Below are 24,521 nucleotides of genomic sequence, written 5' to 3'. Positions count from 1 at the left end.
GAAGGTAGAAAAGCCTCTCCCAGGACATAGGCCAAGAACCGTTGTTGTGGGAAGAAGAGTAGAAGGAAAAACCCTCTATCCTAAGGGACAGCAAGAAACATCTTGGGTCCAGAATTCTACACTGATACCAAGAAGATGCCAACAAGGCTGGGGAAGGGTAGATCAATGGAATGCAATAGCGAGACCAGAAACAGACTGATGTGACTAGAGTCAACCATATCTGACAAAACACGAGAGCAATACAATGGAGCAAGATGGACTTTTCAACGAATGGTGCTGGAACAACCGGACATTCACATGCCAAAAATGTTATTATTGACCTGAAAATGTAAAAATAATTGTAAGTTCAGAACTTCAAGCCTTTTGCAATTAAAAGAAGGAATTTTATTATATCCTGGAATTTATGATTTATTTGTCTTTCAGATTCTCACCAAGGCGGGAAAGAAACACAAAGAACACGGGAAAGGAATTTTTTTTTTTTTTAAGGGAAAGGTAGAAAAAAAGGTAAGTGGTGGAGGATGGGGAGGGCAGTAATCATTAGAGAAAGGGAGAGGGAATAAAGAAACAAGAAAAAGAAATCAATCTTAGAGATCTATGACCAGTGCAGTGAGAAATTCCTGACTGGGAGCCAGGCCTGGGCTTAGCCCCAGGCTCGTGAGCTTGGGAATGTCCCTTAACCTACCTGAGCTTTTGTAAAATATCCACTTTATAGTATTACCAGGAAAATACCATTAAATGAGATGAGATTAAAAATTACTATTACAATGCCTGATACAGAATTTTAAAAAACCAACAAATATTAATTTCTTCTCTCTGCCTGGTCATTTGTATGGTTCACAAATCAGCAAAGTTTCAGGAGAAACTTACAGAAAATAAAAAGGCAAGATGAACACAAACCCCAATCACTAAGGTGGATTAATGGCGGTGTCCTACCGGGCCCAGACTTGGCCCTCCCCCTCTGCAGCACCCATGAAGACCGCTTACGACACAGGGGGAGGTGGCTCTGAGTGTGGGCCAGAACCTGGGGGCCTTCTGTCCATGCCTGTAGGTGCTCCTCAGCCCAGAGGGGTCTGAGCCCAAGCCTGCAGGGCCGGAGGCTGGTTCGCCCTCAGGAAGTCATGCCACCTGGTGTTCGTCCAAGTAATTAGCTTAACACGGTATGCAGGGTGTTACTCAAGTGTTTCTCATAAATAGGTAATGAATTACTGATGATGACTCCCTAGATTAAAAATAACGCCGAAGAAGAAACTTCCAGGCCCCAGAAGGTATTATTAGCCAGTTCAGCCCTGCCCATGACGGGCCCTGAGTGTGATCCTCTGCACTGCCCAGGCAAGTGGGATCGCCTTGGGAACACCTAGAAGCGCCAAGGCCATGTGCGCTGACTGGTGTCTTCATCAGGCTCTCTGTCCCTGGCGCCCTCCTTCCACTGATAACAAAGCCGCAGAAGCACAGAGGCTGACTGCAGGCTTGGCAGGATCCTGCTCCTGAGATCTGAGCCCTACCTGACATTTCGTTCCCTCCCAGCCCCCAAGGTAATGATAGCTGTAGGGCCTGGGAGTGGGCCTGCCTGCCTGGACCTGCAGAGCTGCGTGGGCATGGGGGCATGGCCTCGCTGCAGAGCCAGGAGTGCACTTGGTCCGTGGCCACGATGGCTTGGTTAGGCTCCCGTGGGCCCGGTGGCTTCACACGGAGCACGTCTGCTTTCTGGTCCTCTGCAGACTCCACTCCCAAGCCCAACAAAGCTATGGGCTAGAAAATCCCACCGTTTTCAATGGCTTTTTCAAGTTACCACTGAACATCCTTCCCTCACCTCAACTCAACGCCTCCAAGATGACAGTTCTTAGACACAGAAGAGACTTGAGAGAGCACTACATCTGGGGTCCCCTGAAGGCCTGCAGGGTATGTGAGCCCATTCAAATTGTTTGAAAAACTGGGGAATGTGTATTTTTCTGTGGTTTCCATCCCAGTGGCAATCAGATTCTCAAAGGCCCCTGGGAAGCCATCATACTTCATCTCCCAGCTTCCCAGGTTCGGTTGGAGCTTCCTGCCTCCTACTTCGTGGAGAATACCTGGATGCCCTTGACCTCTGACACCTACCCTGTGCGCTCACCTCTGTCTCCACCTGTGCAAGACTTGTCCTTCCACCCGTCTCCCAGGTTAGCCTTTCTTTCTGAAATTTCGAAATCTAAGATTTCTCCTCCCGGGTCTGTAAACAGGCTTGAGGGCTTCCTCTGTCGAAACAGCACAAAAGCAGCACCTGCCCACCTCCGCCTGTCCCTGTCTTATCTCTCTTCCTCTCAATCTGCATTTCTCTACCCGCTTCTTGCTCCTTTATCTATTGCATTGCCAACTGATCTCCAGAAACTGTACGCAGCCAGTCTCCTCCCGGTACTAAACCCACGCCACCAGAAAGCAGGATAGCTTACGGATTAAAGATGGGATATCTGGGTTCAGAGCCCGGCCAGTCTGGGTTCAGAGCACGGCCTCACCTCTTAGCTGCTGTGTGACCTCCTGCAACTTATGCCACTTTTCTGTGCCTGAGTCTTCTTCTCTGTAAAATGCAGATGATATAATACCTACACGGTGAGGAATAAATAAGACCTGTAATATACAAAGTTCTATTACTGTTTACACCTACACATGCCCACGGTACTGACATTCAACATGCCTAAAACGGACCTTCCCTTCCCTCCTTGAATTTCTTCCTCCGGATTCCCCACCTGCCCAGGATGGCGGCATCTGTCATTCGGGTTCCCTGTGTCTCACCAGCCCGATTGGGTCTTCCTGCCTTCACTCCTTCCTCCGAAAATCACCCTGCACGCCTCAGACCAGCTCATCTTACTCCTAATTACCTACTAGATAAAGTCCAAACTTCCTGGTTCACCACATAAAGCCTTCAGAACCATGGCCTCTGCCCCCTCTTTCAGGCTGTGTCCACCCCTCTCCCACCCACCCCAGCCCTGCTTCTTCCCTTAGACATGCCCCTTGCCACACTGCCTGCAGGTGCATGCCGCTCCAACATCTGGGCCTTCCTGTCCTTGCCCCATGACACCACCGGCAGCGGAGCACCTCAGGCCTCCAGAGCTGCAGTCCCACACTGCGCCCTCCCTGCCCCGCTCGCCACCAGCTCATCAGCGCTGCGCGCTGCCATGTGATACAGCCTCCCAGACATGCTCTGTCACACTTCTGTGCCTTTGCCCAGAATGTTTCCTCCCTCTTTATCGGCCAAGTACTCATCCTCCGACTTCTGCTCCCAGGGTCATGGCCAGGGGAAGCCGTGCTGCTTCTGCAGACTGAGCTGGCTCTTCTTTCTGTACACCCACAGTTCACACCCCGTGTCTGCGCCCGTCACAGGGCTCTCATATTGGCTGCAAGGCTGTAAGTGGCAGCCTCATCCAGCAGCCTGAGCTCCTGCAGGAGAGGGAGGTGCACACCACCACCACCCCCTTATCTCCTGTCCTACTTTGTTTCCTCCTTAGTGCTTGTTGCCGTCTGCCCCCGGTACACGTGCTGCTCGTTTGTCCATCTCTCTCTCCCCTCTAGAATATACACTTTAGGAGGGCGGAAACTTTTGTCTGCCTAGAATAGTGACCAGCACATAGTAAGTACTCAGGAAATATTTGTTGCGTTATCTGCGTATCCCTGGTAGTTCATACATTGCCTGGCTTGTAGTAGGTACCGAGTGTATGTTTTTGAATGAATGGACGGGTGAATGAGCACGTTATCATGTTGCTAGCCTGTTTAAAAAAGTTCAAACACTAGAGTTGGACTCAAAATTCTCTACCTTCTAATCAGGCCACTCAGTTTTGAATGCTCTGTGTCTTAGTGTGAGTGCTTATCTTGAGCCTAACTGCTCTTCCACTGCCCTTGACCATATCTCAGACACTGGCCTCCCCCACCCTTACCCATACTCCAAACAGAAATACTATTTACCCATTTATTCAACTCATATTTATTAAGCACTTGAGATAAACCAATCCCTGTTCCAGCCATGCCATCTATCTCTGCTCATTCTACTTCTTTCTTTCCTCAAGGTAAGGACAAGTTGACCGTGACTGACTGTCCAGGCCCCTGTGACTCTCTCCTTCGACACTAATGACCCATATTTTAGCACCCCATCACTGGCATTATTAACCTAAATAATATGTGGCTTTTACATATGTGGCCTTCACAGAACATTTCCCTTTAAAGAATCAGCACTTTATAACATTTCAAACATTTTGGATGGAAATCCTTCTAATTTTTTTTTTTTTTTCAATTTTTCCTGTCTTCTTAGAGTACTATATACTGAATATCCACGTAACCTTTATGACTCAGGCTCATCGCTATTATTCTGTGATGTGACAGCATGCCAAGAGAGGTAACTGGCATTTAGGAATTGAACAAGCTTCCCTTTGCAGGCCCTGGGGTCTCCTGAGGTCACCTTCTGCTCTCCGTTGTTAAGTGTCTAATCAACAGTGGGTTTAGAAATCAGATGATGAAGCTTATTAGAAAGGTTTGTAAACAAAGTGTAAACAGCATCTAAGTGAGGGTGTGAGAGATTCTCCTACATATAAAGTCTGTCCACTTCAAAGCATGGAATTTGTACAGTCTATTTTGTTGATTAGAGGCCTTGCTCGTGTAACTGCTGTTTTTCAGGTATATTCAGAATCCTTAAGGTTGGGTAAGTGACTTCTTAAAAAGTGTGCCTTTAGTGCATTTAACATTTTACATATTTTCTCCTATTGTTAACTATCTTTATGTGCATGTCATAACTTTTCAATTAGATTGTTCCCTGATTAGATTATTAACTTCCCAAAGGCAAGTGGTATTTTATAGTCATTCATTCATTTGCTAGGCTTTTTTTTTTTTTTTTTTAAGCAACTACTATGTGGAAAGATCTTTGATGGAAAAAAGATAAATAAGATGTGGTAGTTACACATTATTGGGCAGTACGATAACCAATACAAGGTAAGAAGGTGAGTATAGAAACCCCGAGTGCTATGTGAATTCAAATAGGGGAGAGGAATGTTTTCTGCTTGTGAGAACCAGGGAAGGCTTTGGGAAGAGATGGCATTTGAGTCGGATGTTGGCAGACAGGGAGAATTTTAGTGAGTAGCATTCTACCCATGAGAATGGGCAGGAAGGGAGAAATACACGCATGAATTTGTGAAACATATATAGTCATGCTGGAGTCTTGAGGGCACCCAACACAGTACTGCACTTCCCTAGTTGAGTTTGGAACAAATGGAGAAGTGAAACAATGGAGTGGCAGATGGAACCCACAATTTTACCTTCATTACTAATTCAGGTTATGCTGGAGAATTCAACTTTAGGCAAGAGCTAAATAAGCCTGACCCACTTGCTGATAGAAAATGGGAGCCAGGGCAGGCCTCCAGGTTATACAGACCATCCTTCAGCTCCTGACAAGTTTTCTAGCTCTTACCTTTTACACTTGGATACTTGAGGTTGTCAAATGAAAACACAGAGTAGATGGACTTTAAATGTGAATTTATTGTCTTAAAATAGAGTTTATTTTGCACTACCCCCTTTCCCACAAAAGCACATGGTAAGGTAGCTAGATTTCATAAACTACACTGAATTATAGTCACTTCCCATCAAGATTTAGTGAGAATCTGTGTATTTCATGGGGGTTATTCAGGAGCATCATAACTAGGAATGGAAATCCCTGGCCTGTTGTAACCTCGAAGGGTCTACATTTTCAAGATGAAAGACACACGTTTTTATAAAGCTCTGTATTTCTGCACCTGAGCACGGTGGATAGACCACTGGCTTTACCCTTAGGAAGCTGGCTACCGAGTCAGCAGCACCTGCCCTCTGGAGACAGGCGACAGGTGGGTGAGGGGTGGGCAGGTGTCCTGGGTTGCCAAGGGTGAGCAGTGAAACCTGGTGGCAGGCTGGGGGTGGGGGGGTCAAGGTTGGCACATTGAACATGTGATGTCCTCTGAAGAAGTGCGATATATGGGAGAGACCGTGGGGACTACAGGGATGCGGAAGAGAGGTGGTGAGGGGACAGTGACAGCTTTGGGGGCTAAAGTTCCCCAACTAAGGCTAGCTCAGGGTGGGCGTGTGTTTCCCTGCACCAGCTGCCCACAGTACTTGGTTAGACATGCCTCTACAAGAGAGCTCATCATGTAAGCAGCTTTGGGTTCCAGCCAGATTCCAGACTCTCCACAGAAATCCCTAGCCCTACCCACACAAGACAACTAAGTAAGAAGAATGCAAATATTCAGAGAAACAGTTGACAACTGTTCAGTGCCTATTGGGCACCAGCCACTGTCCATAATCTTCACCACGATCCTGCAAGGTTGCCATTCTCATCCTCTCACCTTTTGGACAGGGAAACAGAGACTCAGAGATGGAAGCCGACCTGGTTAAATCAGGACCGAAACCTGGGGCTACCTGCCCGCCTTCAGAGGTGTGCTCTTCCAGCAGTTTCCAGAAAAACGGGGGGGGGGGGGGGGGCGGCAGTGATGGCTCTGTTAGAGGAGGACTAGGGAGAGGGTTGGCTGTGGGGGTCTGGGTCTGTGTCGTTATTTGTGGGGTCATTTTCCGGGCTGTTTGTGAGTTTAAATGTGAGTAATGTACATTGGTTGAGGCGTGGGTGTATATGGATATTTGCAGTTCAGGTCTTGGAATGTGTGTATATGAGTGTGTGTGTGTGTGTGTGTGTGTGTGTGGAGGGAGGTTAGTCCCTGGGCTGTATGAATGTATGTGGGTCTCCAGTGAGAGCAAACAGGCTTGGATTTTGTGTATGATTGTGAATGTGTGAGTGCGCGTGTGTGTGTGCGCGCGCGCGCGCTTGAGGGTGCAAGTATGTTGGGGGTCAGGGCGGGGTCAATCCGGGCTATGTGTTAACTATGGGTGAATGAGTGTGTGTGTGTGTGCGCGCGAGGTCAGTCCCTGAGGTCTGTGTGTGCATGAGTGTGCACGAGCGTGTGTCTTTGAACTGTCCCAAGCAACGCGCCCAGTGGAGAGACGGGGGGCAGGGGGGGCGGGGGGAGGCGGAGGGGGGCGGGGAGACGCCGGCCGGCCCCGCCCTCCGCTGCAGGTGGGCCGGGCCCGCGGCGGGGCCGGCCGCGCTCGCTGCTCTTGGCTCGCGGCCGCGCCGGGCTCGCAAGGCTGGGCTCGGGCTGCGGGGCGGCGCCGGGACAGGAAGCGGAAAGCGGCAGTGCGGCGGCGGCGGCGGCGGCGGCGGGGCTCTGCCTCTGAGGGAGCCCAGCGCAGGCCGCAGAGCCGGGGCCGCTGTGAGCCGAGAGCGCGGGCCGCGGAGCCCGCACGGCCGGCGCAGAGGTGAGTCCCGCGAGAGGCCGGGCGCCGGGTGCATACCTCCCGCGGAGAGACGCCCCCGCAGCGGAGCGCCCGCGCCCCCACCCGGACTGGGACCCCGGGTCCCCGCCCTCCTCGCCTCCAGCCGGGAGCCTGCTCCCCGCCTACGCACCGCACCCCGATCGTGCCTCCCGGGATCCCACTCCTCTCCCAAGCCGCGAGGTGCGCCCCTCTTGCCCCGGCCCCTGCCCCGCGTTCGCTGCTGCACCCCACTACCCGGGCTCTCCCTCCCCACGCCTCGGACGCCGCACTTTGGGGTGCGCCCCGGGGTGCGCGTTCCGGCCGGCCGGCGGGGAGGGGCCAACGTTCCCGGGGCACCCGGGTGGCCCTACCGGGCCTGCGGGCGGGAGCCGGGCCGCCCTCTGCTCCCCGGGAACCGGGCGCGCACCGCGGTTCCCACCCCACCGCGGGGCTCGACCCGGTACCCGCCAGCCCCCGGAGCCGCCCGGCCCTGGGCCAGAAACCCACACAGAGCCGGCCTGTGTTCACACCTCGCTCACAAAATTGAGCCGGCCCCGCAGGCCTGGCGGGGGAGAGTCCGGTTGCGCCCGGGAGAGCGCAACAGGCAGGTAGGAGTTTACTTTCAAAAAACGCCGGGGTGGAGCAGAAGGCGTCCGGCAAGTCTCTGCCCGAGGTGTCCCAGTTGGAGGAAATCACCGCGCCGGGGCAGCCTTCGCCACGGGCAGGATCTCATTTCCTCCTGCAGTCTTTGAACTGTCCCAAGCAACGCGCCCAGAGAAGTGTGAAGCTTTATAAAAATTTAAACGCGTCGCCGGTGGAGGCAGGCGTGGGGCGGAGCCGTGGCCTGGCGGCCCGGAGATGAGCTGCTGAGCCTCGGAGCTGAGAAATCTCTTGCTCGGTTTTCACATCTTGAAACCAGGTATAATGGCCCAGCCGAGAAGGTGTTGTGAGCCCGTTTAGCTCCTCGTTAAGAGATGTCAGAGCGCTTTATTGTGATGATTGTGTGGCTGGCGCGTGCATTTTGTTAAACCCTTAGACCGGGCTGTGGTTGGAAATGCGTGTATTATTAGACCTTTATGCCAAAAGCTAGCAAGCTGTAAAGAATCTGGCATTTTCCCTGATATGTTTATAAATTTTACAGAGTTGCTGGAAAATATTATAGCTTGTGTCACCCATCAACAATGCTAATTAGCATTCTTCTTCCTGGGGGTCCAGGGTTGTTCAAGTACACAGCTCCTAGGCTTTTTAAGTGACATGGCAGAAACTGTCTAAAACCAGGGAGAAGTAATTAGTCATTTTATGTAACCACTAATTAGAGTTTTTAGAGTTGAATTAAATTAGTGTGATATAGCTGGGGCTTTGATTTCTGGGAGGAAACTGTTTTTTTCTGAAGTTCAGAGAAATAATGCTCTTCACCTACCCATAGGGCATTTAGCATTCCCAAACATTGGTGTCTCTCAAGGTAATTAGTGAAACATCCAGTGTGAAGTTTTCACTGTTACAGCCTTGGCAATGTGACTTGGTTGCGACTTAATTTATAAGTAAAATGGGAGAAGAATTTTGAGAATGGCATATTTGTAAGGACAGCTTGCCATGCAGGACATTTTTATTGTCTTAGGTGTTTGAGCAACAGGACAGAACCATAAAGGAACGTTTCCATACAAGCCCCAATTCCGTGTCACCCCAGTCCGCTGAAGAATAAACAGGTGTTGAGTGAGAAAGGTGTTCTTTCCTCCATCCCCTAACACACGCAAACACACACCCTGTTACCCCAGACCTCGCATCACATGCATGCTTATCACATTGTATTTTAATAGGCAGTGTCCACCTTTGGGCTGAGAACTCCCTACAACTGTTTCAGATTCTTTTCTCCCAGACTCCCCACAATGCTTGGCCCACTGAACCTGTGAGCAGGAGGTGAAATTGCGAAATTCTTTGTGGGTTACATGTGGTTTGGGACAATTTGTGATTGTTGCCTCCCCTCCGATGTGTAAATAAACAGTTCTGGTAATTGCTATATTGCTCTCCATTTTCCATAGTTCAAGCCCTGGCTCCTTCACTTATGTGACCTTGCTTTCCTTAACTGTAACTTGACATGAATACTTGTTATCCCTTATATGGCTTGTTCTGAGGATGAAGTGAGCTATTACATGCAAACGATTTAAACAGCCCACAACACATAGGAAGCACACGATGAACTGTAGTCTGTTTTATTATAAGTGCCATGCTCTCTCTCTTAAAGTGAATTAGCTGTGGCTAGGGGACTAGCTGTGTACGGGCATGTGATGTGGGCATCGTGCTGTGCCATTTTCCAGAAGGTGGACAAGACAGGTTTAAGTGGACTTGGGGCTGGACCGTGTTTTTGCTAGTGGCTTTGGTCTCGCCTGAAGCCTGATGAAAAGGTGCGTGCTGCTCTCCCCATCAGGGTCTTTCTGAATCCCATTTATTGGACAGTGATCATTGGACTTGGCACCATGGGATTTAGAGAGGAGGTAGTACTCGTAAAATCGATTTTTTGAAGCTTAAAAATCTAGCAGGGGATAAGGGGGTCACTTGAAAACAGATCTACATCACAGAACCCCAGACACGTTAACCATTCACAGCTCTTCAGAAATCTATACCCAGCTGCTGGGGGGTGTTTCAGAGGTCATTAGGGACTGGAGTCAAGAGCAGTTATTCTAGGAAGGCGAGTTGAAATCATTGGCAAAACAGGTAAAATGAGGTTGACATTTTATTTGCTTGTGTACAGCGGCCCAGGATCATTCACTTATAAGAGGTCTGTTGTAATGCAAGTATCACTGGCTTTGTCACAAATGCCACAAGCCCTCTGATCCCCACATAGTGACCAACCTGGATGATGTTTTATGGTTTATAGACCACAAGTTGTGCAAAATGTTTTGCAAAGCTTGCCATCCTTCTTCCCACCCTCCCTTATTACCCCAAGGTCCTCCAAATAAATGCAATAAAACACAGTTTTTTTTTCTGGTCTGATACTCACTTCCAACCTGGGACTAGTAAAAGGAGGCCCAAGGAACAGAATGGAAATCACTAGATTAGCTACAGTTAATGGTATTCATTCAGGGTAGAGTAGCACTGACCAAACAATGTATGTTAAGTGTAATGCAAGGGATACGGAGATGTTGTGCCATACCAAGATAGTCTTCCTAACTGGAGGAATTTTACTTTACTGATGAATAATAATGCCTAACCATTGTGCCTTCTGTGTGCGAGGCGCTGTTCTAAATGACTGTGAATTCTCTCATTTGATACCCACTCTGAGCCGGTAAGGAAAATATAATTCTGTTGTTAAGAGTTAGGGAGACCGCACAGCAAGGTTAAGTAACTTGATCTGGGGTTATACAACTGATACATACCAGAGCCAGGGTTTGAAGGGTGACAGCATTAACTCCAGAGCTTGTGTTCATTGCTTCTCCTCTGTCGAAGAAGAGCTGACCTTGAACAGAATTATTTCAGTTTACATGTTCCCCTTGAGTGCCACGTAACCGAAAAGGGGTACCTTGAGAAGCATGTCCACTGTAACACATAATAAAGATAATAATTAGTGGGGGAAAAATAATTAATGCAGTGAACCCTTTAGCATCATATGTATGATAAACAGTAACATGCGCAGTCTGCATAAGCACGACTGTACCAGAAACTTCTTTCCCTTGGAAATACCTCCACTGCGGAAGGAGCAGAACGAACGGCTCTTTAAATGCAGCGTGCGTCTCTCTACCCCTCGCGAGATAACTTTCTACCTTCCAAACCAGAGTTCCCTTAATTACTTAATAGCTGTCGGCAGAGCCGTTGATGCTTTTATAATTTTCTTTTCGTCAAGGTTAGCTTAATGTTTACCACTGTCATTACCGTAACATGTTATTTCCCTCCTGTGATTTTCCGAACACTGTGTTTTTCTTTTAGGTAGTAGTCAGGTCTGTTTTATGTGGGTGAACTGAACTTTGGGGGAAGATTCTCTTTGAGGCCACTGATCTTCACTTTAAGAAAGCAGGGCGAAGGGGTTCTCTCTGACCTTTTTGCCTGGGGGTCCCAGAATTGAAGATGCTGCCACGCAGGCAAGAGCGCACCTGTCTCAGCGCTGCCCTCCTGGCCTTCAGGAGATGTGAATTGACCAGCTCCGGCCCCATCCTGGCGTTTGTCCCCAGCCTCCCCCCAGGCAGGGCCTGTAGCTGCTAATACACCAGGTGCTGCAGGGGCGAATGGCAGGAAGGCAGGGGGAGGCGGCTGGGCAGGGCGCCCTGGGCAGCAGCTGAACTGAGACTGCTGCCGACTTTTACTTAGTGTGTCTGGAATAGACACTTAGCTGCTGAGCGAGACTGTTGTGTGAGCCAAAAGCCGGTGGTTCTCACATCGCTGCTAACCTCATCTCTGCGTTGCTGTCCTCTCCTGGCGAACTGAGAATGGAAGATGGGCAGCCTCTAAGGTTCCCTCCGCAGCGGATCTGTGCCCTCCACAGCCTGAGGTCTGCCACAGAACCCCTTCCTTGGCCCACGTTTATTGGGTGCCTGTTACATTCTAGGAGCCGGACGGACCGCGCTGAACGTGGTCCCTGCCCCCTGGGAGCCAGACGTGAAGTCATCACGCCCCTGTGGAATTGGAAATTGTGCTCTAAAGGAAAAGTATGGGGTGCTGTGAAGGGGTCTCCCATAGACTGGAGGATCCGGAAGGGCCTCTTGAAAGAAGCAGGATTTAGTTGAGAGGGATGGGTAGGAGTTGGACTAAAGAGGGCATGTGGACAGGATAGTCGTTATACTGGGCTCTGCCAAGGCTCTGAGGCTACAAAGAGCCCGGTGCCTCGAAGGGCCTGGCACCTGAGAAGGAGAGTACAGTTGGCCGGGTGGGCAGGGCCCTGTGGGCCAAATGGAGGATTTTGTGTTTTATTCCAACAGTAGTGGGACACCACGGAAGGGTTTTAAGCAGAGAAGTGACATCCACATTGTGATATGGAAGATCACCCTGGAAGCTGCCCAGCTGCCCGGTGTGGGTCATCTCCGGGGTCAGGATGAGAGAGGGCGCGTTCCAGATTCCAGGATCCATATTTACACCTTTATATGACTGTCCTGTTCCAGCCAGTGCACCAACCTATCTGTTTATCACCCAGGGGAACCTGATTCCTTTTCACTAGTTTATTATCTTCCTGATAAGGCGTCCCTCTGACCTTATTTGAGTTCTGCTAATTTCTTGTGCATACGAGCCAACTATCTCGTAAACATATCATTGCAGTGATAAGCTCCACGTTGGGTGCTTCTGTTAACTATATCCACGCTCTTTCATTGGCCCTTAAAATGAGCCCGCTCTGGATTTTGCCAATTTGCTTCCTGTTGCTCATGCTGAATCCTTCCTCAGATCCGGGACAGGAGTTGACAGCATGACTTAGGGGAAGGAGCCTGAGCTCAGCCTAGACCGGAGACCGGATTCCATGGGGAAACCTGCAGGCTTTGTAATAGGTTAGCCCTCTGTCCAGGAAGCCTGGGGGAGGTGGGTGGCTGAGCACCAGGAGAGTGAGGGGAGGCCCCTGAGGACAGATGGCACTTAGTGACAGTGGGATGTGTGGGAATCACGGGGGAGAGAGAGAATCAGAAATGGCACGGGGCTGGGTGGACAGGTTTGATGGGATGACTATGGCAGAGGACATTGGAAAGATAGTCCAGGACTCCAGAAAGCACTCGTGGGGATGTTGATAATCCCAGGGGGAACAAGAGGCAGCTGGGTGGGAGATGCGCACTGGGGATTTATTCTTTGAGTATTTATCGAGTACCTATTACGTGCACAGTATCCTACGGTAGGTAAACGGTAGCTCCCGTCTCCAAGGAGCTTATGCTGGAGTAAATCCATGGATGGGATGGAGAAGAAACAACGGGCGAGTTTGGAGCCTTAAGGGATAACTTGATGGGGGAGAGGGAGGGAGTGTTGGAGACGTGGTAGCATCAGCGCTGTCCTGTCTATAGAGGATGGCCGGCAGCAGAAAGCTCTGGGAAGACCGGGCGCCGTGTGCGTTCCCTTGTCATTGCTGTGCCCCAGCATTGCTTAGCATGCTCCCCTTTGGGCTGCTTGCTAAATACAGAGAGAGATGAATGCAGAAATGGGATCAGAAGGTCTAGGGAAAGGAGGACGAGGATGTGACCTTTGGATTTGGCCCACTTAGAGCTGTTTCAGTGGAGTGTTGAGAGAGGAGAATTGGGGTGACCGTTGAGAGGGAGGGGATGGCAGCATATACAGACCACCCCTTTGAGGAGTACAAGGTAGGACTTGTGGGAGAACCCGCACCTCGGTGCTGGTAGAGTTAGGTAAAGCCTTTCCCCAGAGGGCACTTGGGAGCCCGTGATTTCCTTTGAGGGACGTGCCTGGGGTTGTTTTAATGGATGGCCAGAGATTTTAATGAGGACTTGGAATGATGTCCTCTTGCCGAGGGGGAAGGGGAATGGAGCCTGGGTTACCATGTGGCTTACGTAGGGAGCCTGGTTTATTGCTCTCACTGACCTAGGAAGAGCTCATGTTAAATGGCCTCATTTTATGGGGGGCGGGGCAACAGTGGCTCAGCAATGTCGCATCCAGGAAGCATGAATAGCACCAGCCCAGGTCTGCAGGGCCTGGGTCATCTGCCTCTGAGACACCCCAGCAGCATTTAGCCAGAATTAGCTGGAAGTGGGGACGGGAAGGGGGGATGATAGGAGAGCCGGGCCAAGGGCTTTTAGGGAAAGAGGCTCATGCTGGGCAGGCCTGGGGATCTTGGCTCACCTCCTGATGTAGGTGTCAGCCAGGTACAAAACAGATGAACAAGCAGCAAAGCCCAGAGTGGAAAGGAGATGAGAATCGAGGGCGCTGGCAACTTGCTGAAATTGCTGGTTGAAAACGGTGGGGGGCGGAGTCGGGAGCAAAGAGGATGAGTGGCTCTTGCGGTCTTCTAGGAAAGTGGAAGTGGTCCAGGAGCAAAACTCAGCATTCTGAAAAAATGCCCCCACGTTGGTTTGCACAGTCAGCCCACCGACTAGGGGCCTCATTTGCAATTTTCCAGGTGGGAAACTGCCTTGCTCGGTTGCACGGCTAGTGAGCATCCCAGGGGCTGACATACGCCCCGTGCTGTCTGCAGGAGCAGGGCCAGTGGGGCCCCAGCTCTGCCCTGCTCCTGTCCAAGGTTTCCTCTTGCTGAGAAAGACGAGGAGGGACATCAGCTTTCAGAGCCTGAACGGGGAGTCCTGTAGCCACAACTCTCACTTACCCGCTGCCCCTGCCACCTGGGCTGGGCTCGCCTGCAGCCGGAGCCCCCTTGTTTCTCCCAGCAGCTCTGGGACTCACACTTTACAGCGCAGGTGTTCAGAGCACTAGTAATTTGACCAAGGTTACATAACGAAACATGTGAGGAAAGCCGGGGATTGGAACCCAGCTCCAGATCCTGTCTGTGTTTCCCTTCTCAGATCAACCCTGTGATTTATTCCAGTTTGACAGATGAGGACTCTGAGGCTGCAGAAGGCAAGTGGCTTCTCCTGGGTTGTATCAGACGGCGAAGCGTTCTGGCTAGACCCCACTGCTCGCCTGGGGCTCTTGGTGGCAGAGGAGGAATGGAACCATGAGTCACGACACCCAGGACAAGGGAGGCTAGCCCCCGTGGTCACAGCGCCTGGAAATGACTGCACCTCACTTCCAGGCAGAATGAACGCTAAGGGCAAAGGCCTCTTAAGCGGTATTTGAGGCCGGGAGCTGTGTTGGTGCGTGGAGGTGACCAGGAGATGGGCTCCAGGCCTGCAGGTTGCTGCAGTGGAGGTTCGGGGAGCCTTGGCCCCCTCCCAGGAGGGGTAGGGCTGTGGCATTTGCAGCTCCTTTGTTCTCCTTTCACACTTATGTCACTAGCTCTGTTTGCAGTTTCAGCCCCCAGGGGAGGAGGGGGGACACTGGAAGGAGGAGCCCTGATGGGCGGAGACTAGCACTGGGGTGCAGGATGCCGGGAGAGACAAACTTGTGCTTCTCAGGCCTTTAGAAGTAAAGGGTTTTGTAGCACGTGGGCCTCAGGAAAGTACTTGGAAGTGTTTCCAGTTTATTTTTATTGCAAAGCAACATCTAATGGAAATGGGGGAAAGACCCAGGAGCCTGCAAAGAATAAATCACCTGCTTCCCTTCCTTTTCTGTTGTTCCCTCTTAATCGCTGTGTTTACATAAGCCTTTTATATGATTATAACTATAGGATCAGGGCGTATCTACAGTCCTGTAGTCTGCTTTTTAAATTTACCATTATGTTGTAAAACTTTCCGTTCTTCCTGATTATTTTAAACAGCTCTGTGATATCTCTCTGGGCGGAGGAATCGTGTTTTCCTTACCTAGTCCACCGCTTTGGGGGCATTTAGGTTATTTCACGCTTTCTCCTGCTGTAAACAATGCGGTAATAGTTTTTCTTAAAAAAAAAAAAAAAACTAGTTCCCTAAGAGAAATTCTCAGGACTTTGGATTCCTGGTTTAAAGAGATAGAGAACTTTTTTTTTTTTTTTAATTGTCTTTCGGAAACTATGAGCAAAATCCCTTACAAACTGCTTGCCTGGGTATTGTTCTTGTAACGGGCAAACTGGCGGTGGGGGCTGGGCACTGTGTGGGCTGTCGGGTGGGAAGCCACTTCCTCCAGCCTGGACCCATGCAGCGGGGCTGTGTCCGGGAAATGGCCAGGGGCCAGGTCTCTCCCACGTCTGGTAGGCCTCGCCGCCGTGGTAGGGGTTTAGCCTGCCCAGCACCTCCCTGTCGCCCTCCCAGACACCTGGGGAAGCATTTAGCATTCAGACGCTCCTTCCCTGCTCACTTGTTCTGTAACAGAGACCCCAGAGGGGAGGTGGCTGCTGTCATTTATCTTCTAGAATCTTTGGGTTGCCTTTGAAAGTTGATGATCTTTTTTTTTTTTTCTCCCTGCATTTCCTAGAATTTGTTCCCGTCGAAGAGTTGGCTCCTGGATCTCCAGACCCTTTGTGGCTTTAGGAGTCTAGTGGGTGGAAATTCAATTCTCTACCTCTGAGGAGAAACAGTGCTGCTACTTCTCAAGAGCAAGCTCCCCAGTGCTATGGATACCGAATCCACATATTCTGGATATTCTTACTATTCGAGTCATTCGAAAAAATCTCACAGACAAGGGTATGTAAGCTCTTGATTGTTCCACATTTCCTTTTGGGGGAAACTCGCAGGTCGGTCCAGCTTTCTCGACTCACTTTTCAAGTAGTAAAGCCGGGTTGCGGGGCTGTCGATGCTGGAGGATGGGTCCACAGGCGCAGGAGAAGCTGGGCTTTAAGAGCATTTAACAAGCGCTGGGAGTAACTATACCACCAATTTACATTTTATAGCTGCCATCGCAGTCGATTACCTTAATTTCTCACAATTGATTTTAAATTAAAGTTTCTCCCTGCAGTGGAAATATTTGTCATTTCTAAATACTTCTCATGGATGACAGTTCTCCCAAAGCTTTACCAAGAATGTAAATGAAAGTTTAAAAAGAAGTGTTGATTTGTTGCTTTTTGCCTAAAGTTGCTGACTCATTACCCATTAGGCGTTTGCCCTGAGGTTTATACACTAGGTGGTGGGGTTGGCCCAGTGCCATATTTCTCTCTGACGAGTTTTCCCAGTGAACAAGCCTGGGTAATGAAAACCCGCCATCCGGGGCAATGGGGGCCAGAGTCCCCTCCTCTCTGCAACACGCACAGGTCTGCACTGGTAATTCATAGAGCCTGCTGTGCTACAGACCTGTGGAATGTTTGGTGAGTAAAGGAACGAGGGAATGGATGGATGGAGAGGTTAAGGAGCCAGTTGGTGAAGTTGTAGTGCTGCCTCTTACTTAGCCGCCTTCTCTGTGAAATGGGTAGAGCCGTCTCCCAGGGCTGTGGAGAGGATTCAGTAAGATTGTGCATATAAAGCATTTAACACGGCCCACAGGTAAGAGGTCACTAACCAGTGACTGTATTAATGCTATTAACGGCCGTGGCATTTCAGCACCACATTCAAAGGTCCCAACTGGCCACAGCCCAAAGGCCCAGCTGCGGTCACAGCCCTGCGAGGGCTGGGAACGGTGGTTGTAAGGGGCGTTTCCCTGACCAAGCAGTTCCTCACACGGGTAGCTGAATGCAGAGCGGGACTTTGTTTTGTAATGCAGCAATAAGATGTGTCGATCTAATTGACTTATTTTTGTGAGCCCGTCTGGGTGTACACAGGCAGCCAGAGGTCTGGAAGGGTATTCTCTGAGCTGCCCCCAGTGGTCACCCACAGGAAAGGGGCCAGACACGAGATGCTGACTGATGGGAATTTTTGTTTTTGCTTTATCTTTCTGTACCCGTTCAGCCTTCCACAAGGGTGTGTTTTGTAATTAAAAATCTGAACAGAATAAAAGAATGTAAAACAACCATTTACACAGATTGTTTAATGACCTGAGAAATCATGTTTATGAGGCCATGATATAAAAAGCAAGAGTCAAAACTTTGTGCCTTATAATAGCTCTATGTTTTTATGAGAAGATGAATGGTAACATTATTGGCCTTGCCTGTTCTGTCTCCGAGTATAGGATTATTAAGATTATGGGTGGGTTTTTTTGTTTTTTGTTTTTGAAACCTCCATTATTTTCTAAATTTTCATGTATTGGTCTTAAAATCATAAAAATGTGGGGAAAGGATGTGAATGAACTCTTCTTAGAGCCTGGGTCAGCCTTTCTGGCAACATGCTGAACAGAAGCCTGCTGAGGGAGGCCTCAGGTGACACGGCAGAGCCCAGGTCTCCGGAAAGTCAGAACCCCTCTGGTGATCAGAGATTCATCACAAATTTCAACCAGCGGGTGAACATAATCAGATTCATTCTAAAACACCAGAAATAGCCATTTGGAATCATCCAGTTGGAGAAAGCCATTCCCTTGTCAGCGTGCCAAGCTTCTCTTTTCCACACGGCAGTGACAGAAGTAGGAATTTGGGGTGCTGCTGGTGCTTGGGGATGAATCAGGGATGACGCATTACAGGATTCTGAGGAGGAACCATCTCTGGTCTCCTCTGCCTCGCATGGGTCCTGACTATTCTACGTCAGGGCCCTGGGCTGTGCTCCATTCTTTTCTCAGGCCTCTTGGGGCCCCCAGAAATTGATCCAGCAGTGTTCTTATGGTGACTTTAGGAGACAATAATTCCCAATTAAAATGGTGTGCGGAACTCTTAGTGCCTTCTTGGACCCAGGTGGAAGGTACCTGGCAAATGATAGGACAAGCTGAGCCTTTTAATAAAGTAGTCAAGGAGTGTTACTGAATGCCTACTCAGAAAAGCTCTGGGTAGAAGGGATGGCCATCAGAGATTCCGTGGGTTCTTGAGGAAAAAACAACACCCACATGCGGTGAATTCTCTGAGGGCCTTTTAAGGCGAGTTAGCGAACTACGGGGCAAAGCTTACAGTCTGTGGATGGTGCGTGCCGGGGAGTACTGTGTCAGGGCAGAAAGAATATTAAGCGGTAAGAATACACCTCACCGGTGTCTAAGCAGGCCCTAGCCCCAGCCAAGGGTATGGTAACCCCCAGGGGGTCCCCATGAAGGCTGTTCTGCTCAGGGGTTTGTCAGGAATTTGAATGGAAAAGTAGGAAAGTGGAGGGACCTTGCTTTTTGGTAATTGTAGCAGGCCTCTCACCCAGAGAGGAATAATGAAGTGCACCAAATTTGATATGCCCAGTGACACCGTCATCAGCTTTGGGGGGCTGGCTGGGATCCAAACAGATGACAACTGACTTTTTTCCAACAAAGAGGTCAGCGGTCTGGTTTTGTGATGTCTGCTCTCTCCAGAGGGTGTCCAGTTAGTCAACTTGCTGGGAAAACGGTGCGGACTTCAGCTGACCTCACCTTACCTTTTGAGCCTGGAGTAGCAGTTCTTTGTGTCACATACAGCAGTGGCCTGAGATGCTAAGGAACACTTGGCAGGCACCTGCGAGGACCCTCAGTCCCTGGCCTCCATCCTCACGGCAGTCCTAGAGCTGTGGGGAGGTGGTATCCCCATTCAGCAGGTGATAAAATGGGAGGTGCAGAGAGGCAGTGTGATTGCCTGACCTTATGAGGCTAGCAGGTACCCTTAGCAGGCTTCGGGCCTGACTTGTTGGCCCTTTGGAAGCCCAAGCTTCCCCCCCCCGGCCCCCGCCCGCCCCCTGGGCTGTGCTAGATGGAGAACAGCAGGGGTATCCCGTAGGGGGGATGGGGGGCGGGGGGACTCATGTGACTAATGTGCTGAAATGCTCAAAAGAGTGCGGAGAGAATTGGCGCTGGTGTTCCCAGGCGGCCTCAGAGTCGGTTTGCGCTGTGCCCGGCCCTCCCACCGGTCCGTGCGGAGCCAGCGAAAGCAGCCAGACAGCCCCGCCATCAGCCGGGCAAGGACAGGTAGTGGGTGGTGCTAGAGAAGGAAAGGGAGGAGTGACTGGTGGGGCCGGCTTTCCCCAAATAGAAATAGACCAACAGAAACAGAGCTAAATGGTCTTTCCAGGAAATGCAGACTGTAGCGGGAAGGGAACAGGAATTGATGGAGGTTCTGGCTGGAACCGGGGGGTTTTACAGCAGCCCCCAAGGGCTCAGCTCTGGAATTGCCTAAATAGATGCGTTTACACACACACATACACACACACGCAAGCAGGTACAGACACGTGCCCGGGCCTCCTGCCTGCTGTTGCTTGCTCTTCCCACCCTCTCGCCTGCACACCCACAAGCACAGTTACACTGATCTGTACCCTTATAGGCAGATGTCGCATGGAGACGGACTCCAGGGTAAAGATACAGCGGTTCCTGTGGCTGACATGCCTGCCTGGCAGGGGCACCAGTGATCCCCACCACTCAGGCAGAGCTGGAAACACTCCCCAGTGTGCATGGGTTTGTAACAGGCCTTTGGGGTTTGATAACCATACTTCCACCCCCGCCATGTCTCCTGCTTCCACTCTTAGATCCCATGAACAGATTGTCTTCACCACTGGGAAGCCCTCTCCCAGAGTGCACTTGGCACTTGCTTGGAGTCCCAGTGTTGGGAGCTGTCGAGATGAATATGTGGGCAGGATCCTCATGCAGTGAAGCTGCCATCCTGTGGTCCGAGCTCTGCACCCTGGACAACACTGAATGGCAGTGTTTTTGTTGGACTTCTCTATTTAGTACTGGCTCAGACGCCTTCCCAGAGCAGTAATTCATGACCAGTGATTTTTGTAAAAGCTGTGTGACAGGCCTTGCTCCTTTGAGAACAGGGACCAGCACAAGGCTGATGCACGCTGATGCTGATGCTGAGTCCTGGTGCACACTGGTCTGAACCTTCTCCCCAGCCTCATCCACTTAATGCTATTTTAATGAAGAAGCTACTCTACACCTCGACATTGTATGGCTGAGCATAATGCTCCCGTTATTGAGCCCCTGCTGTATACAGGCATTTCACAGACAGCCAGACCTCCAAGCACTCAATACCACAACCCTCTCCCCGGGAGCATTTGGGTGGAAGAACCTTGGGGAAAGTTTCCTGGACCACCTGCATCCTGATCACCTGGGGTGCTGGTGAAAATGCAGATTCCTGTTGTCTCCCTTCCAGAATTCCCTAGGAGTGGGGCCAGCTAATCTGCACTTAAATCCCCACCCCAGGTGGTGTCTCTGCACACTCAGGTGTGAGAAGCACTGGTTTCGGGTTTCTGGCTCTAGGGGATGAGAAAACCTTCCCTTCCCGGGGTTATCAGATAATAGGCTCCTATCTGGTTTACCAGATGTCACCAAGGGAATGGTTCAGGCTATCATGTCTCCTTTGGATGCCGTTGGGCCCTTTAAGAGCCAGGTGGGGTGGGCCAGGGGTCAGAGTGATGGCTGGCCCTGGCGAGGCAGTTTCCAGCCCTGGGTGTGTCCCCCACCTGCTTTCTGCCTTGGCCGTGTTCGGGCTCCAGCGCTTGGCATTCAGTGAAAGAATTTTGGTTTCCAGTGGAATTTGTGCTGTCACAGGATTTGACCCATGGGACTAGTGAATAGATAGATGGGGTGAGGGGAGCACATGACTTGGCTGGTGACAGAAAGAGTTGATAGCTGGGGAAACAGTTGGGGGTGATGGAGACACAAGATAGAAGAGGAGGCTCCTGGGTCTGGCCTATGGAGGCCCTGGGAATTGGGTTCTAGACTTCGGCCACAAAGATCATCCCGAAGTCGGCCCAGGCACCTGGGAAGGCTCTCCCAAATTGTTTATTGTTTCTCACACTGGGACCTTTTGAAGTGATTGTCTTTGGCAGCCCAGAGCTTTGGGCTCATTGCATTGTGCTGTCCCAAGTTCACAGTGCATTTGTGACTGCCAACGGTAGCCCCACAGGCAGATTTCAGAGCTCCAGCGGTTCAGCTAGAGGGTGTCAGGACGAGCATTAGGAATATTCATGCTGCTGGATCTTGCCCAGTTGCTCTTCAGATCAGCGCAGCATTGCGGGTGTGAATCGAGGTGGTGGGAGCAGACCTGGGGTCACATCCTGCTCTGCCACTTACTACGAGTTTGGCAAATCAGTTAACCTCCGGGAGCCTTGGTTTCTTCATCTCTAAAATGGGGACAAGACTCCTGTCCTCATACAGTTACTGTCCGGATCGAATGAAATTAATATCATAGAGCACCTAATAAAGTGCTCTCTAAATTGGAGCGGGGAGTGGAATGATTGGCATTGATAGATACATCTCTAGGTAAACAGATTTTCTGCTGCCCCCCCACCCCCAGTTACCTGGTTAAACTGAAACACCCAAGTTGATCCGAACACATGTATTTCTACACTCTAACAATAGATCAGGATGATAAGTGATGCTCTAGAAATTAGAGATGCTCTCAACTGAAAGTTTCTGGCATCGAGGATGCCTTTGAACAAACTAACCAGTGCTTATCCTGGAGAGGTCCTCATAAGGTTGGAGTTTGCCCACAGGAAGACTGCATGTGATTTTTTTGGCTAAGTAGCAGGTTATTAGGAGACATGCTGTGGAGGGAGGGAGTTGGATGTGTGTTAATAGTTCCTTGTATGTCTCCTCCGAGGCCCCCGTACCAAGCTCTGCATACGTTATCTATGTGGTATTATCATTATCCCCATTTCACAGAGAGGAAACTGAGATTTTCAGAAGTTGAATAACTTGTGCAAGGTCACACATCTAATAGGGGCAGAACTGAGATCTGACTGTTGTCCCCAAAGTCTGTGTATGCAGTGCTCTGTCCTGCCGGGGGGGTGGAGGGGACCTTGGGAATGAGAGCAGGTGTTTGAAGGGAGGACTGGTGTCAAGGCAGTCTCTAAGACAGGGGACACCGACAGACAGGCTCCTGGACTGACTGTTCACAGCTGGGGGACAGGAGTGCCAGTTTCCATGGGTGGTTAATGGCTAGGTTGTGACTTCTGAGCTTCGCACAGCGGTTGAGTCCTTTCGTAATTTCAAGATTGACCCCGTGGCAGGGTGCTCTCGCAGTTACCCTGGAAGACCACCCAGGAAGTTCATCTGGAGTAAAATGAGGCAGCAGCCTGCTTTCCTTAGGAAGCCTGAAAATACAGACACACGCACACACGCACCTCTTGGTGTCATTTGTCCTGGCTTTTATTGTTCCTCTGGGTGCCTTTGAATTTATCCAGAACCTGTGGGAATGACTTTCAGTTTGAATTTGTAGGGATGAGAAGTAAATGCTTCTTTGTACTGGTTTAGAATTTCCTTTCTTCTCAACTTGTCCAAAGGTGTAGGGTGACAATGTGTCCCAGATTTTTTTGGACAGACCAAAGTGTAAATATTTTGCAGTGTTGTTCCCACAAGAAAGCCCTAGAAAATAAATTTAGGCATATTATAACCAAATCAAGTCAGTAATTTTACAGTAAAATGTGCCTCAGCCACAGAAATTCTAAAATTCATAATTTTAGGCTTTGAAAAAATCTATTTTTAACTCCACTGTTGAGGGAGGAGTGACAGTCTTTGTTTTGGGTCTTGGAATGGCAGAAAGAAAATACTAAGTAGGGGGTAAAAATTAGCTTACTCCTTGCAGGGGGTGGCTTCCATGGGTGTTGGCACCGTGTGTGTGTGTGTGTGTTTGTCTGTGTGTGTATATATATATATATGCGTGTGTAGAATTTTCCTAACTCAAAATGAAATGTATAATATATTTCAGTGAGAGGTGATTCACACAGTATGAATGTGCTAGCTGATGATCATTTTTTTTCAGGGAGAGAAATAGAGAGAGACACAAATCACCCCGGAATAAAGATGGCAGAGGGTCAGAAAAATCTGTCACCATTCAAGCTCCCACCGGAGAGCCCCTGTTGGCAAATGATTCTACTCGGACGGAGGAAGTTCAGGTAAGGATCAAAGGCAGTCTGTAAGCACACTGCGCCTTGATCAAGACTCTTTTCAGTAAATGTTTTCCTAAGTCTTGTTGCAGTAGGTTCTCTTGGGTTTTTATCTTTATTTTTCTAGCATGGTAATGAGTTTCTCTATGTCTCGTGGTTTCTTGTTGGTCTAAGGACAGCCTGTCCTGCCATTGGCTACCTTGGGGATTCTTCTGAGCTGTGATTGGTGGGCCTGCTTTGAATGGTGTTGAAAAGAAGCCTGCTGGGCTGATGACAGGGCAGAGAAAGGGAAAGTTACAGGCTGTCGTCTCTGGGGACGCATTCCAAAGTGGAACAGTACGCCAGGGAAGGAAACTGTCTCCAGAAGCCCCAAGTGCTGTGGGGAACAAGAGGTTAAGAGAGTCCAGACTGACCACTACGAGCTATATGAAGTAAATCGGGGATCTGTACACTTAGATGCCTGACAGGAAAACTGGATGAATGAAATAGCCCCTGGCCCACAGAGAAGGGGCCAGAACATATCGGGCAAGCTTGGGGGGTGAGCAGCAACCTGGGTGGCACTTGGTTGTCAGGTCTGTAGCAAACTAGAGAATGCATCTCTTCTGTCAGGAACGGCAGCTCCCCAGCTCCGGACTCTTATTACCGCTCAGGAATGCAGGAATTCAGTGCTCCTGGATCTAGTGGTATTTAAGAAAAGCTGGAAATTAGGATTTTATGTGAAATCAGCCAATTTTTAAATATTGGCAATGTATTAATCTTTAAAAGACACTGTGTGGGTTCTTCTTGCTGGGTCCTAACTGTCTGGCAGCCCACCTGATCTAAATAAACATCTGAGTTGTCCTCAGAAACGTGTGCATACCCTCCACAGCTCTTGAAATATCTGTGTGGCTAGCCATGGCCCCATATAAACCGATGTATGCTCACACCTGCAGGTACACAGACATC

General features: G+C 50.0%; 1 protein-coding gene across 3 annotated transcripts in view; it reads left to right on the top strand.

Annotated features, from left to right (window-relative positions):
- Positions 1-7,179: 7,179 nt before the first annotated feature.
- The window catches only part of VANGL1 (VANGL planar cell polarity protein 1), a 51,226-nt gene continuing 33,884 nt past the window's right edge, over positions 7,180-24,521 (top strand). The window contains exons 1-4 of one of the 3 annotated variants that reach the window (XM_034990221.1): positions 7,180-7,293; positions 8,036-8,209; positions 16,207-16,415; positions 23,453-23,585. In XM_034990221.1, the coding sequence (XP_034846112.1) occupies positions 16,345-16,415; positions 23,453-23,585 (204 nt within the window). In that variant the 5' untranslated portion in view covers positions 7,180-7,293; positions 8,036-8,209; positions 16,207-16,344. Of the gene's footprint in view, positions 7,294-7,370; positions 7,492-8,035; positions 8,210-16,206; positions 16,416-23,452; positions 23,586-24,521 lie in introns of those variants that run through there. The other 2 variants (XM_034990220.1, XM_034990222.1) reach the window with 2 other exon arrangements.

The sequence above is a fragment of the Mirounga leonina genome, unplaced genomic scaffold (assembly GCF_011800145.1).
Source record: "Mirounga leonina isolate KUSES-001 unplaced genomic scaffold, KU_Mleo_1.0 Mir_507, whole genome shotgun sequence".
NCBI classification, from domain to species: Eukaryota; Metazoa; Chordata; class Mammalia; order Carnivora; family Phocidae; genus Mirounga; species Mirounga leonina.
The sequence above is the reverse complement of the archived record's forward strand: the minus strand, read 5'-3'. Positions and strand labels throughout refer to the sequence as shown.